Below are 15,703 nucleotides of genomic sequence, written 5' to 3' on the forward strand. Positions count from 1 at the left end.
ATAAGTCTAAACCACTTTTCTCCAACTATAGTATTAACATAAACTACCAAACCTATGGAGAAACACCATGTTGGGTGATGAATTTTTGAATTTAATGAAGTTTGCTTAATATTAACTTGGGATATGCCTAGGAAAATTCGACATCCCGTTTCCTAGATTCCATCTGTCCAGCCAAAATTTAAGAGGGTACTTTTTTTTTAGGCAAAATTTAAAGAGCTGGATCTTGAGTAACCTGTTTGGTTAACTGGTCAGCAATTTTACTCGAGTGTCCTTTAAACTATTCAGCTCTATGTATTTGAAGCAAATCATTAAATTTCAAATGATTTAAATTTAACAATTTGAGCTCTCTTCTGCTGGAAAAAATTTTCAAACAACCAAAATCAAACTTTATGCTCTTACTTTCCTGAGTATGCGGCTACGATTTCTAAAATTAAAAAAAAAAAATGTTCACATCCAGGTCGCATGATAAAATGGAATTGTTCTGCAAGTAATTTGTATACTAATGAACATAAACAACCGTTGCCAAGATAAGAGTTAATGCGTCATAATTAATGAAACGTGAATTTTCATATGGAAAGTAGAGTGATTTAAAAATAGCCATATCGTAGGAGTTGATCAACAATTTTATTGAAATTACAGGAAACGAAACAAAAGGAAACGAATCTACAATTTTATTGGAATAATTTTTGAAATCTTATCATTACAAATAGAGCTAACAATGCTCTTCGTGAATGCGGTGGTTATTCTCTGTCTTTTTTACATCCTTTTTTTGTTCCTGGCATATCCTGACTAATGAACAAAATCAAAATGAAATGCAAAATCATTTGTCGAAGATCGTCAAATGATCTCTGTGCAAATCTTTGATCTGTCGAAGTATTTTGTGTGACAAACGCATGTCTGCTTAGTCAGAGAGAAAGTTTCGCAAGTGCAGTACATTTCACCTTACAAGTAGTTTTCAGAAGTAAAGTGCGAAATAAGTGTGGCAGGCACATTGCTCTTTCGTAAATAACCGAGTTTCGCAAGTAAAAATAAGCGTTCTATTAAACTGATTCTCCTTAAAACTGGAATCGGCATTTGCTGTTTAATTGCTTTACGATTCTTAGTACAAACTCAATTTATGTACTAAATACGGTATTGTGTAGTTAATGCAACCCAGTTGCTCCAGTGGCTGCGATATGGACTGTTTTATTATTATTGCTTCAAAACCTAACTTCGCATATTCGGGAAATTCAATTGCTATTCATTTGTTAATTTATTCAGCGGAAAGATCTAAACACCTCCTGTTTAATTACGATTTCAGTGTTTAAATAGACACTGTAAATTAACTTTTTTCTACAATAGTTTAGTAAATACTTCATTTTCTTATTCTGTTTTTTTTTTCCCCTTTGAATTTATTTAAATGTGCAATTGGTTCAATATTTTTTTTTTTTTTTTTTTTTTTTTTTTTACAAATGGAGATTTCATCATGCTTTTGTTATCGAAGCAAGATGTCGACGGGGGGAGGGGGGAGGATGTAGCGCTTCAATCTACGAATTTGTTGAAGCCTCGAATTAAATGGTACTTGTTTGGAATATTTATTTTCGCTTCCATATATAAGATCGTGAAAGACACGATATACTTAAGCGTAGTTAGGTGATTTTTATTTTTTAACCCTTTAAAGGGCCATTTTTTTCTAGTCATATTATGTTAAAATATTTTTAGGCTTGAAATTAGAATAAGAAAAGGGCTTCATTTAGCTGATTAGATAAATTTAATTTGATTAATTAATTAATTTGGTTAATTAATAATTAAGTTACAAATCCAAATACATCACTTTGTGTGAGATAAAGAACTGAAGCATCTAAGTTTCTGTCTTTCTAAAAAAAATTTGTCAGAACTGATGCCAACCTACATAATTTCATACAAAGATTGATAAATTTGGTGGGAAGCATACTTCCCACGGCCCTAGAAAGGGTTAAATGAATTGATATGGTTTAAGCTTAAATTTCATGGGAAGAAAATACTTTTAAATATGAAGCACTGTTGAATTATGAAAATGTCGATGTATTTCTCTGGACAAACTTTTAGGAACCTAAACACATTTGAAAAATTATCGAAAGAAAAATAAAAAAAGGATTGAAAAAACATCCAGATCATGGAAATTCGACTTTTCATAGAGGCAGGGTCATCGTAGTAATGGAATAACCGCTGTCGGCCATGAATTTTCCCCCCACATTTTATCAGTCTTGATGGTTTAAAAATTAATAGGATTCGCTTAGATCATTACCCTTCCCCCATGGCCTTCGCAAGTTCAAAAAATATTGGTTTTGAACGGCTTTACAAAATAAACTAACATAATTAATAATACTGGCAGATGTTACTTTTATAAGAAACTCAAAAACAAAAGTCATGGATGTGTAGGCATAGAAACTCTAATAAATTTCAGTTTTGTATTATTTATCTGTTTGACCATATGTACTTGAACAAGATAAGTCTAAAATGTTCTTATCTAAACGCATGAATTCTGATATCGTCGCAATTCTCCCTACCGCCTCTGCATCCAGATCTATGCCGCGCTCGAACTTGGAGGGGGGGATGAAGGGGGTACCGAGTGAGTAAAAGAAATCATATCAATATTTTTTTTATATTGGAGATGTTATTTTTTAAAAATTGAAAAATTAAACTTTGCGGAAGATAATTATATTTCCAAATTTGAACTTATAAATTAATTATTGGCTTAGAAGGTTTAGGTATAGTTATATTAACGTCCCGTTTAAAGCAACACTAGGGCTATTTTGGGACGGAACTCGTAATTTTGAACCTTGGTCAGATGACGAGGACGACACCTGAGCTGGCACCTCCCTCTCCACACCAGCGAGAGGACGTTTGGTCATGACGGATTTAACGTGCAACAGACCCCCTTACACGACGGTTATTCGGTGGAATCGGATCACGAACCTGAAACCCTCCGGTTCCAAAGCCGAGACCTTGCCACCGCGTCCCTTATTCAATTAGAAATAAAGTTTATAACTAATTAAGTAAAAATATATATATATAAAACCAAATCTAAAAAAATGATGATATTTTATAAAATAATGAATACTTCCTGAACAATTGAAAACAGATTTTTCTAATCTTAATGTAAAAATACTGTCTACTGAATAATTTACTAATAAACATTTTACCTTATACTGAATACGTTTCATCTTACCCTCTCTATAAGGTCAGTAGTTTCGGATACCGTATTATTTTTGACTTAACAGGATTAAACGGGAATCGGAAAATAACATATAACAACGCAAAATAAGATGAAATTAACGAAAAATGTTTTATTCAATTAAAATGTGTAAAATATTTTAATTATTCTAGAAAGTGATCAACAATAAGTAGAAAAAGAAGCGGCTAAAGCTGGGAAATGTAATGAGGGCCGCGGTGGCCTGGTGGTAAGGTCTCGGCTTCGGAACCGGAGGGTTTCAGGTTCGTGACCCGATTCCACCGAAGAACCGTCGTGTAAGGGGGCCTGTTGCTCGTTAAATCCGTCATGACCAAACGTCCTCCCGCTGGTGTGGTGTGGAGAGGGAGGTGCCAGCTCAGGTGTCGTCCTCGTCATCTGACCGCGGTTCAAAATGACGAGGTCCGTCCCAAAATAGCCCTAGTGTTGCTTCAAACAGGACGATAATATAACCAAACCAAACCAAAACTGGGAAATGTAATAAACAGGGAGGGAGGGAGGGGATATCATCTGTTGCACCGGGATCCCACGTCTCTTGTTCTCGTCTTGTTTTATATGCGATTTTTATTCGAAAAGTATAAACATGTGTATTTTGAGAACAGTTGTTGAATTGGAAAAGGCGCAAAATGTATAGCTGATTATTTCTACTGTAATGCGAAGCTTAACACAGAACATGTCATATTGGATATGTGAGCAAAAAAAAAAAAAAAAATTGAGAGAAGAATACTATCACTGGTTCTTTAAATGTATGTAGAAAGATCCCATTTGTCTACACATTTTTTACATACTAATATACGAAATATATAAAGAGATAGTTTATAAAAAACGAATATACGAAATATATAAAGAGATAGTTTATAAAAAACGAATATACGAAATATATAAAGAGATAGTTTATAAAAAACGAATATACGAAATATATAAAGAGATAGTTTATAAAAAACGAATATACGAAATATATAAAGAGATAGTTTATAAAAAACGAATATACGAAATATATAAAGAGATAGTATATAAAAAACGAATATACGAAATATATAAAGAGATAGTATATAAAAAACGAATATACGAAATATATAAAGAGATAGTATATAAAAAACGAATATACGAAATATATAAAGAGATAGCATTTAAAAAACGAATATACGAAATATATAAAGAGATAGTATATAAAAAACGAATATACGAAATATATAAAGAGATAGTATATAAAAAACGAATATACGAAATATATAAAGAGATAGTATATAAAAAACGAATATACGAAATATATAAAGAGATAGTATATAAAAAACGAATATACGAAATATATAAAGAGATAGCATTTAAAAAACGAATATACGAAATATATAAAGAGATAGTATATAAAAAACGAATATACGAAATATATAAAGAGATAGTATATAAAAAACGAATATACGAAATATATAAAGAGATAGCATTTAAAAAACGAATATACGAAATATATAAAGAGATAGTATATAAAAAACGAATATACGAAATATATAAAGAACACTAGACTTTAATGAATCTCCTCATTTCAAAACCCCGTTAATCAGAAAAACACATTTTAGAAATTCTGTCTATCTGTCTGTGAGTACGATAGCTAAAAAATAAATGGAATTATGCGGCGGACTTTACACAAAATGTGTAAATTTTTTGTCAAATTTTGAACGAGATCCATTCCGAAGAAACCTGGCTGTCCTGCTGCCCGAGTATAAATTAATATAATTACTTCAAACCGTAAAGAGTTAGGTAGATAGAATTAGGCACTCAGGTTTAGTATCTACAATGTAGATTCGTATCGAATTTTATACCAACTCTGTCAAGGCTTTGATCGTCTGTCGGTCGCTACTTTTCTATGTCTAATTTTAATTTCAATACATCGGGAAAAAGATACATATTCAGTTTTCAGATACTTGTATATTAACCTCATGCCAGGGATTAATCGCCTAAGATCGCATGATTATCATTCAATGATTCATTCATGATTAGCATTCAATAAAAATGCTAAATTTGCGCCGAAGTGGTAATATTCCGTGACTGTCCGTCAGTTCCTTTCAAGGTATTCACGGCTTTATCCAACAAAATCCACAATTCTTGCAGGAAAAGGGAGGGGAGTAGCACTTTTATTAGAGAGTTATAAAGAAAATTTTAGGCAAACCTTAATCTTTGTTCTTACTTTGAATATATTTATCAGTGCCCATTATTATTTTTCCCATGTGTCCCCTGAGACCATTTCACCTATTCTTGGGTAGAGGGTACATGTACCACATTTTAAGAGAGTTTATCTAAAAATTTACAGCCTATTTTAAATAAAATATTTTAATTATGCTTCCATCTGTTATTGAGAAAAATAAATACTATATGCATTCTGTTGAATTCAAACGTTCCGAATTTGATATTTATTCTGCATTATTAAAAATCGATTTTGTTAGTTTATTCAATGCAGATTGCTTTTATTAATGTAAGAATTTTTATATCATCGATATAGGCTATATGTATTTGCCTTATTTGAAAGAAATCATTAAGTCATTACTTAAAACTGCTCTGAACAATACAAAATAATTTTGGTGAATTTTTTTGTCATCATATATAACAGAGAGGTGATCGTATCTGTCTTAACCTGTATGTGCGATTTTGCTTTACAATTACACAAGGATAAAACAAATCGCACTCTCCAATCCAGCCGCTTACTGCTCAAACAAACCCAAGCCACCAGTGCACCAAAGCGGCCTCTAGAAAAGTCGTATAAAGTCCTCAACATTCTTTATTTATAGGTGGCTTTTATTTGTGCGTGTTCCCCCTCTATGCGCAATAACACAAAAAACAAGCAGGTGTGTGTGTGTTCGTCACAACCCGACTGCCCGACTGAAACGGAGTTGTTGTCACTTGCACAGTCCGCGCTCGAAAATGAAGGTTGCAGACGTGCTGCGATGGCGTTCGGACTCGCCTTGAACTAATTGCTGCGTATCATGGAATATTCAAGGGTCAAGTACGCGTCTTTCGATGATTTATTGTTGCCCTTTAATCGTAATCGTAACCGTAAACGGCCAGCGAGTTGTGTTGCCAACAGAGTATCGTGTGTGAAGGAATATATTCAAGGTAAAAATTTGTTTGGGTATTTGTGTTTATTTATCCTTTTTTGTGGAAGATTTGGTTCTATTTATGCATATTAATGTGAGAAGCAAAAAGGAAACTAGTACTGCGGTGGTAATGTGACATTCGCTCATTCTTCTTAAAACCTGAAGGGTAAGAACTGTTTTAAACAATTGCTATATTTTCTTTTCAAAACTTTCCAATTGAATTTTTTTCTGAATTTTTAATAGATTATTTCGATCAGCTAACAAAAGATAAAAACAAAACAAAACAAAAAAACACTTGATATTTTTAACCATTGAAAAAGTTTTAATGCATCCAATTTTTAAGTTTTATCTTCTACAGTTTGCTCCGTGACGATAACAAAAATCAGATGATATGTTACAGTAATTATTTTGGATCGATTTCTAGAACTAGTTATTTCATCTCACGATTTTTCCATGGATTTTTGTTTTATTCCCAGAAGTTTTTGCTAAATTTGGATTTTTGTTTAATTTTCAAATATTATTTACAAAAATCATTTCAGATTTATTTTAGTAAAGCGTTGTTACTGGAAAAATTCGTCGTTTGCAGACTAATTTTTCATTAACCCCTTCATATACACAGACGCCTCTGAGACGCATCGATTTATTGTTTTTTTTTATTATTTATTTACTTATTTTAAATCTGCAATTAGGTCAAAGTATTAAATTGCAAAAATCTCTTGGAAACATTTCATTATCTTAAATGTCCCTTATTATAAGAATCAAAACAGCAATAAATGTCCCAAATAGGATGTCATCTAATTAAGAAATTAAGTAAATTCGTAGGTCGATGAATTAAAAGCTGTAAATCTAGAATTGTAAATATTTTTGGTTTTTCGACAATTTTATGTAACTGAGGACACTGTAAAAAGAAAAAGGAATTCTTATTTTATAATCTGTATAGAGCTACTTTTCTTTGATTGTATGCAAAAATTGAAAGTAAATATTCCTAATTTTTTTCATTCATATTTTTGATTTATATGATGATATATAAATAAATGATATATAAAATGATATATAAAACTGTCCTAGCAATTCTTTAGTTTCGATTCCAACGTCATTCTCGAATGCGGGAAATCTCTTTTCTGAATTGATAAAATCAGCGACCTTCCTTTCCCGTTATTCTTTCTCTCTCTTTTTTTTTTATTTTCGTTTTATATTCTTCACAATGAATGTCCACATTTCTATCCAGTGGTCATGGCTCGAATTTGCTGAAATAATTATGAAAACCGCACTCATATTTTCAATTAATCAATCAAGTCATTAATAAATGGAGTTACGGCAATTTTTAAATTATGTTTAGACTCTGCAGCACCTAACGTTATATATATATATATATATAACATGAAAACGCATTTTCTACGTGAACTTATCGAAGTGTGTACAATTCTGGATTTTGAAATGCCTAGAAACACAAGATTCTTGAAATGGTGAAAATTATTTATTCTTTCAAATATGTTAGATACTTTTAAAAAAAATGAATTTATTTAAATTTATTATGTGCTTCCTGTTATTCCCATTTCTGTTTTAGAAACAAAATAATATTTAAAGATTTAATACTATCTTTAAATTTCATATACTTGCCTATAATTCCATTGGTTGCTTGTTTTATGCTCATGCATGATGTTAGATAGTAAATGTTGTTTTTAAGAGACAATCATTATTCTTGAAAAATAAAGTTATTATCATGTTGTCTCTAATCATTATTATGAGGAGTAAGTTTTTTAAAAAATATAAAGATAGACAAATCAAGACGAATACAGTATTACGCTGCAAGATATCGAACTGGCTTTGATTTTTTTTCTAACTAGTAGAAGAATAAAATTTAAGATTTTATCTTTTCCATATTTATTAATAGTTCATTAGAAAGTTTCTTGTATTTCCAACTAGTCGCCTTTAGCGACCAGGTGGGTGCCTTGTCCACTGTATCCTAGTAGTAAAGTTTGAATTTTGGAATTGAAGGATTCCAGATTTCATCTAAGAATCGACGTGTATGCGGGGTCAGATAACTTCCCAATAGTGTAGTACGGAAGTTTGGAGAGGTGGGACACAGATGTAATCCTCGTCATCTGACCTCAACTCAAAATAATGAGTTCCGTCCTAAAATAGCCCTATAATTACTTTAAAACCGAACGTTAATATAATTAAACCAGCTGATTCACCAGAGATATTGATTACTTTGCCTTTAAGTGAAAGTTTTTAAATATAACTTCATGTCCTGATTCCATCAGATTGCTAGACATTAAAATTGTGTTATTTTACTTGTCTTACATTTGTTCCGTTCATTGTGTGCACGAACCTTTCTAACGGTGATCAGTTCCATGACGACATAGTGGTATTAAAAACATAAATGCTCCCTGGTTCATTTATATTCTAGCTTACACGTCACTGCAATTTCACTTTCTTATTTATTTTGAACACTACACAGAAATTAAACAGAATCCTTCTTTAATCGTGTGATTTTCTTTCATTATTGAAAATTAAGTATTGGAGGAATAACGAAAATAATTAAGTTCAAGTATAAAATTGGTAATTAAAAAAAATTTAAAAAATTGCCGAAATTCTTAAAGAATTTGCCTCATTTTTAAATCAGTGTCATAAAAAAAGACAAATTTTAAATTCTGAAACGGTATAAAATTTAGCTTGAATTTTAATTAACATTTCAAACAAAAGTTATTCCGAGATGCATATTTCCACTCTCCAAAATATATAAGTGCCAAATTCCGTAGGTATAGATAGAACTGTCTGGCATGTTAGTAGAAACTGGAGATTTTAACTTTTTATCTTTCTATTATATAGGTTGGCTGTACGGAGTATTAGATAATGGAGAATCTGGCATTTTTCCCTGCGAATATGTTGCTCCACTTGGCAAGCAGGAGGCTAAGCGAGGACAAAGACGAGAGGTAATTAATTATTGCAAGCTCCAATACAAATAAAAATCATTATAGCTATGTGTGAATATTTCGATCTCTTTTTTAAAAACTGAGCAGAATTCAATTTGTTATTTTAGAAGAAAAATAAAGAAGTCAATTTTTGAGTATCCAAAAGTTTATTAAATGTTTATTTAATTTGAAATTAACCTAAACTTTGTTCTTTTTATAATATTTTATAATAGAAATACTTTAATAAATAATGCTAATAATGGAAATTATATATTATTATAATAGAATATTATAAAAGAAATTTTTTATATTTACTTAAAATTCAAAATTTTATCTTTTTAATTATAGCATAAATTTAAAAAATTTGGGGGTTTCAGAATTTAAAAAATAGTAATAATTTTATTAGGAATGTATTTTATAATTGTTTATAAATATTTTATCTTTAGGCAAAAGTATGTCTTTAAACTACTTTTTTATATTTGTTTTATTTTTTATAAAAATTTTTAGTTTATTTTTTTCATTTCATTAATTTTTTGTTAAAAAAACATTTAGTTTTACTTTTCATAAATTTTTAAAAATATTTATTAGTTTTAAAAAAATTTTGAAGTTTATTTATGAAGTCTAAAATGAGGAAATGATAAAAATAATTTTCATTTTTAATATTTTATATAAGATAAGCTTTTGCATAAAAATAAATTATTTTAATAGCGTTTCCTTTGGAAGCATTGGACTTGGGTTGATTGGTAATATTAAATGGATACTTGCTTTTTCATCTACAACCCGTAACTAAAATCTTGCTCAAAAATACTGAATTTTAATAAAATTTTAGTGACAATTAATTAAACCATAAGTTTTTCAATTGTAAAAATCATGAAAGTTTTACTCCTAATCATTTCAATTAATAGTTTTAATTATTTGTGTTTGCATTAGTTATTGATTTTTTTATATTATTCTGTTATGATTACGATGGTGTTAGTCATAATTTTAGCAGAATCAGAATGTAATTATCAGTTATTTGGCTCAAAAAATTTATGGCAACCATTTTGATTTTTCACCATTTCTAGTAAATTTCTCTAAAACCGGAGCATTCTTTTTTAAAATAACGATTTTTGAAAACACTTTTTATTTTCTAAATTCTATTTTTCCTGTAAATTTCCTTGGAAATGTGCTTACTTTTATGTGCTCATACAATTGCATATTGACAATACATTGTACATTTTGTCGGGACATTTATGTTTAGTTCGCATTAAACCCGTTGTAATCTTCTAAAAAGTAACGCATTTTCCCTTTATTTCGCTGTTTTTAATGTAGCGGAAATAGTTCTTGATGTCAATTTGAAGGAAATGAAATTCATAATTTTATCAGAATCGCTTTTTAAAATGTCATTATCTTTAATGTGAACTATCAGAATCCACCATAAAAGGATTAGCTTTAAAAAATTCAACAGAATTTCACTTTCATAAATCTACGAATTCAGCGAATGGATCTTTTTCCTCATTTTGCTTCGCACGGATGAAAAATTATCCCAATTAGTTCGAAATCCTACTTTATGAACAGGAAGTAAACAATGCTGTAACTCAATCTGTTCTTTTCTTCAGCAAACAAAGTCCTTTCATTTTTTTACTGTCGCGTGTTCAAAATGTCAGCTTTGTTCGTAAGTGTTCGTGTTCTGCTTAATTTAAATGACTTTTTTTGCATGTCAATCATTAAATTCATATCTTATTCTTAAAAAAAATCACTTTTTAGTTATTCTTTTTTCATAGCGAATACACATAGTTGGACATAGTAATTTTAGATTCTCAGACAACTTTTCTATATAGTATACCAATGTCAGTATTAAGCTTGTTCAGGGTTAGCATATCATTTACTAAGGGCAATATTGTTTCCACTTGACAGTTGGAGAGCTTGGTTCAGTCTAAGCCTCAGCAGAAAGTACGACGCGGTCAGTACATCGAAGATATGGCTTCGTATAATTCCGATAGCCACATGAATGGTACATTGGACAGAGAAAGAGAAAGTGAACCTCCTGCTTGGATTGAATCCAAAATGGTAAGTGATACTAAATAATTCTGTTTTTCAACAAAAGCCTTGAGATATTTTCTTTCAAATTCTGTTCAGAGTTAACGAATTTTTAATTTGAACTGAATTATAATGCATGTAGTATTTAATTTTTTTGTAAACATTTTATATATATATGTTAATTTTGCTGGCAACATCTCTTCTTTAAAAGAATCATAAAATTCTTTTCTTACGGTGTAATAGGTTATGTTAAAATCCTAATGTTGAATCATTCATTTTATGTTCTATAATTCAATAATTCAAATTCGTACTTGAGTTCCGATGATATTCCAGTGTGCAACATTGTAAAAGAAATAAAATGTGATTTAAACTCTAGAATTTCCGTTTTTATTTAGTATTGGAATACATTTACATTTTTTTTAAATGTTTTCGTTTGCATTTTATTAAATGTGAAAGCAATCTATAATCAGAATGCAAACGATTAACATTTTTTTTCAATGTAAATCGTTTGCATTTTGATTTTAGAAAAAAAATATGTAGATGTTGCCAAATCTTGTTGCTAATAAAGCTTTTTTTTTTGTCAACCACATTAGAGAATTTTTTTTATCTATATATTAAATAAATTGCTTTTTATGACGATCATTCTGTCAAGCTGCGCAGTGAAAGAATCATAAGGATAAAAAATACTTGGAGCATTATTGTTATTTGTCTTTAGAAAAAGATAAATTATCATTTTGCTTTTGTTGCAAATTGCAGTGGCGTGGTGGATATCTATATTCTCCCTCCCCCCCCATCGTCACATCACTATTGTCACACTTGAACAAGCACACTCAGCAATTTTTTAGTTCACATTTGGCGAGTGTTTTACTGTTTGGCACAATTTGACAGATAATAGCGAAAAAATCTGTATTGTGTTCTTTAGTTTTACCTCAAATTTCCCCATTCTGTTGTACTCGTTATATGCCTGGGGCTTATAAAAACCCTTTATTCTATCTGGTCTGTTACTGTAATTAAAACGTAAAGCTTTGAAAAATTTTTGTTAAATATTTTTTAATGCAGCATAAATTGTGAGATTCTTATTATGACATCTGTTAAAATTTTTATTTGTAATGCTGTTTTATATTTATTTTATTTTTAATTTTTGCACTATTTATCTAAAATAGCATTCATCTCGAACGTCGACAGAAATCGCTGTATTGTTTCAGATTCAAAATTCCATTTTAAATATACGTAGATATTAAGTAAGAAATTGGCGTTCATTGTCAATATCGAGTTATTAATGTTATTTAAATTTTTCTTTAATAGTAATTTCATAATTCAGTGGGAAAATTTTTTTAATGGAGTAATTAATCTTTCTTGAAATAAATAAATTCAATTAAGAAATTTCATTTAAAATCGTCAATTATAAAACGGTTTTTCATTTTATAACGCAGCCGTTTATCTGATTATGTTTTAACCATTAAAAATGTCATTTTATGTCGAATGGCTGCGATATTTATAAGCATAGGTTTGATATTTCGTGGCAAAAACTGACTTCACTTAAGAAATATATGAGAAAATCCTCTTCCCCAAATTTTTCTTAAGATACTGGTTTTGATACACTTATATGAGCACTTTTAATTCATATTCTTTTATTAAAGGAAGCTGAAAACACATTTAGAAATTCTAAAGTACTCTTAATGGAAAATTGAAATATGTAATCATTTATATCTTATATTTGGCTCAGCATGTCCAAAATTAGCACTTAAGGCATAAAATACAACACTTAAATTACAAAATTATTGATTTTATTTTATCAATAAAGTTCCGCAGCGAAGTGATTGTGAAGTAAGAGAAGTGTAAATGTTCCGGCTGCCAATCTTAATAATGCCATGAAGATAAATTTAATATGTTTTATCAATTTTTAAAACTAATTATTATGAGTAGGCGGAAAGTGATACCAAGTTCTGGACCCAATTTACTCTTACAGGCGTACTGATGCCAATATCGGTAACAAAAAAAAATTCATATATGCCTCGAGCGCCACTTACCTTACCTGCGCCACTGAAGTGCGTTGAATTTTGAATTCTTTTAACTTTCTCGGTACATATGTATGTATTGCCATTCTGTTTACGCTACCATATCATCGTTTTCTCAGTGGTATACTTTTGTGCCACCTTTATTATAAAAGTACATCGTAAATCGTATGTCTATTTTAAACCTAATGTACTACACGTGAAAGACATAAAATAGGTTCATAAAGTCGTAATTCATGATGCATGTGTGGTAGAATTCAGTGTGTTATTCTAAAAGTCAAAATGATGATGTTGAGCAAATCCAGGATTGAATTGCAAAAATAATGACGAGTAGAATATTTAATGTTTTATTTTTTGAAAAACACTTTCGCACTGCTCTTGTTCATTTTCTGCGGCTCCTCTGTCTTTGCTTTCTCTGTTTTAGAAGAAACAGGTGGGGCTAGAAGGTTTAGTCTTAGTTTTCCGAACCGGAATTTGTATTTTTGCCACTTGCCTGTCTTTGGTTTGATGGCACCTGTGCTGTGCTGAAGAAATTTCACATCAAGATTTGGAGATTCGGTATCCTCAGCTGCCTGTCAAATGAAAACCATATTATTTATTGTAAAAATTGGGAAATTCATTCAAATCTAACTAATATGCGAAATCCCAACCAGAGGAAGTGGTTTTCGCAAAATCGTCTAGCATACTCTCTAATAAATAATAAAGATTTTATCCCAGAGAATGCCTTGCATGTCATTGTTTACAATAGTTAGAAATATTCACCTTTAGCGTGAAATTTAGCATTCTTACTGAATCTGTCTTGGCGAGTTACTTAGCGATTAATCCCTGGCATGCAGTTAATAGTATCCGAAAATCTATCTCGGCGAGTTATATGGAAATTAATCTCTGGCATGCAGTTAATAGTATCCGAAAATCTATCTCGGCGAGTTATATGGAAATTAATCTCTGGCATGCAGTTAATAGTATCCGAAAATCTATCTCGGCGAGTTATATGGAGATTAATCTCTGGCATGCAGTTAATAGTATCCGAAAATCTATCTCGGCGAGTTATATGGAGATTAATCTCTGGCATGCAGTTAATAGTATCCGAAAATCTATCTCGGCGAGTTATATGGAGATTAATCTCTGGCATGCAGTTAATAGTATCCGAAAATCTATCTCGGCGAGTTATATGGAGATTAATCTCTGGCATGCAGTTAATAGTATCCGAAAATCTATCTCGGCGAGTTATATGGAGATTAATCTCTGGCATGCAGTTAATAGTATCCGAAAATCTATCTTGGCGAGTTATATGGAGATTAATCTCTGGCATGCAGTTAATAGTATCCGAAAATCTACCTTGGTGGATTATTTGGCGATTAATCCCTGGCATGCAGTTAATAGTATCCGAAAATCTATTTCGGCGATTAATCCCTGGCATGCAGTTAACAGTATCCGAAAATCTATCTTGGCGATTAATCCCTAGCATGCAGTTAACAGTATCTGAAAATCGAATTTGTGTTTTGAAAGTGTTTTTCCCAATCTATTGAAACTAAAATTTGCACAAAGCTACACTTATAGTCACAGAATACCATACTAAATTTGATATATTCAAATCACTACGTTTATTGAGTTATTGCGCATGCATGTTTCTGAAAGTACAGACCGACAGACGGTCCACTCATTGTTAGATTTAGTTCAAAATTTGGTAGATGTCTACACTATAAATGTTAAATCTGTGTACCGAATCTTATCTATCTAGCTTTTTTCGTTTGGTAGCTATCGTGTTAGCTTATATTCGAAGAGCCGGACGGACAGACTTTCTATGAACGAATTTTGCTCAAAATTTAATCGAAATGTACAAATTTAGTGTAAAGGGATCATGCCAAATTTCATCTGTCCCAAGAAACTTTCTTAGTTTTCTTTGTCACAGACAGACGGACATTTTCTAAAAATATGTTTTTCGAACTCAGAGAGGTCTAAAATGTGATGATTCATAAAACAAAATCTCGGGTTCGAATTTTTTGACGATTACTGTACTTTCTCTATACTACGTATATGAAAAAATAAAAAATAAAAATAGATATTGTTTTGATTTAAAAAGTTTGATTTTTCCACTTAGCACGAGCAACCAAAATTCGCGCTGTTTATTAAATAACAGGGATGCGGTTCTTCCGAAAATCAGCAGGGAGTTTTTTTTTTGGGGGGGGGGTCTTTTCTTTTTCCACTATTTAAGAAATTTTCAGTTTAATTGCATGGAAAGAATTATCTTAAAGATAAAAATGGACAAAAATATTTGTAAAGCATGAATTCAGGAGCAGGGAACTACAGAAATCGAGTTATTTTTGTTCAGAACAGAAGGTTTTTTTTGGGGAGGGGGGCGGAAGGGGAAATTTTTCTGACCACCAATCAAGTCCAAGGAAAAGGCTAATTTTCAAAATAAGTTGCACAGAAAATGTCTGCCAAATCGGCAAA

At 30.8% G+C, this 15,703-nt stretch overlaps 2 protein-coding genes across 4 annotated transcripts in view; one reads left to right on the forward strand and one right to left on the reverse strand.

The window, feature by feature from the left end:
* Positions 1-15,703, forward strand: part of LOC129975715 (unconventional myosin-XV-like) — a 351,522-nt gene that overhangs the window by 285,440 nt on the left and 50,379 nt on the right. For both annotated transcript variants that reach the window (XM_056088888.1, XM_056088889.1), the window contains exons 46-47: positions 9,133-9,236; positions 11,112-11,264. In XM_056088888.1, the coding sequence (XP_055944863.1) occupies positions 9,133-9,236; positions 11,112-11,264 (257 nt within the window). The remainder of the gene's footprint in view (positions 1-9,132; positions 9,237-11,111; positions 11,265-15,703) is intronic.
* The window catches only part of LOC129975717 (uncharacterized), a 33,086-nt gene continuing 30,963 nt past the window's right edge, over positions 13,581-15,703 (reverse strand). The window contains exon 4 of one of the 2 annotated variants that reach the window (XM_056088893.1): positions 13,581-13,817. In XM_056088893.1, the coding sequence (XP_055944868.1) occupies positions 13,785-13,817 (33 nt within the window). In that variant the 3' untranslated portion in view covers positions 13,581-13,784. Of the gene's footprint in view, positions 13,822-15,703 lie in introns of both variants that reach the window. The other variant, XM_056088892.1, reaches the window with a different exon arrangement.

The sequence above is a fragment of the Argiope bruennichi genome, chromosome 7 (assembly GCF_947563725.1).
Source record: "Argiope bruennichi chromosome 7, qqArgBrue1.1, whole genome shotgun sequence".
NCBI classification, from domain to species: Eukaryota; Metazoa; Arthropoda; class Arachnida; order Araneae; family Araneidae; genus Argiope; species Argiope bruennichi.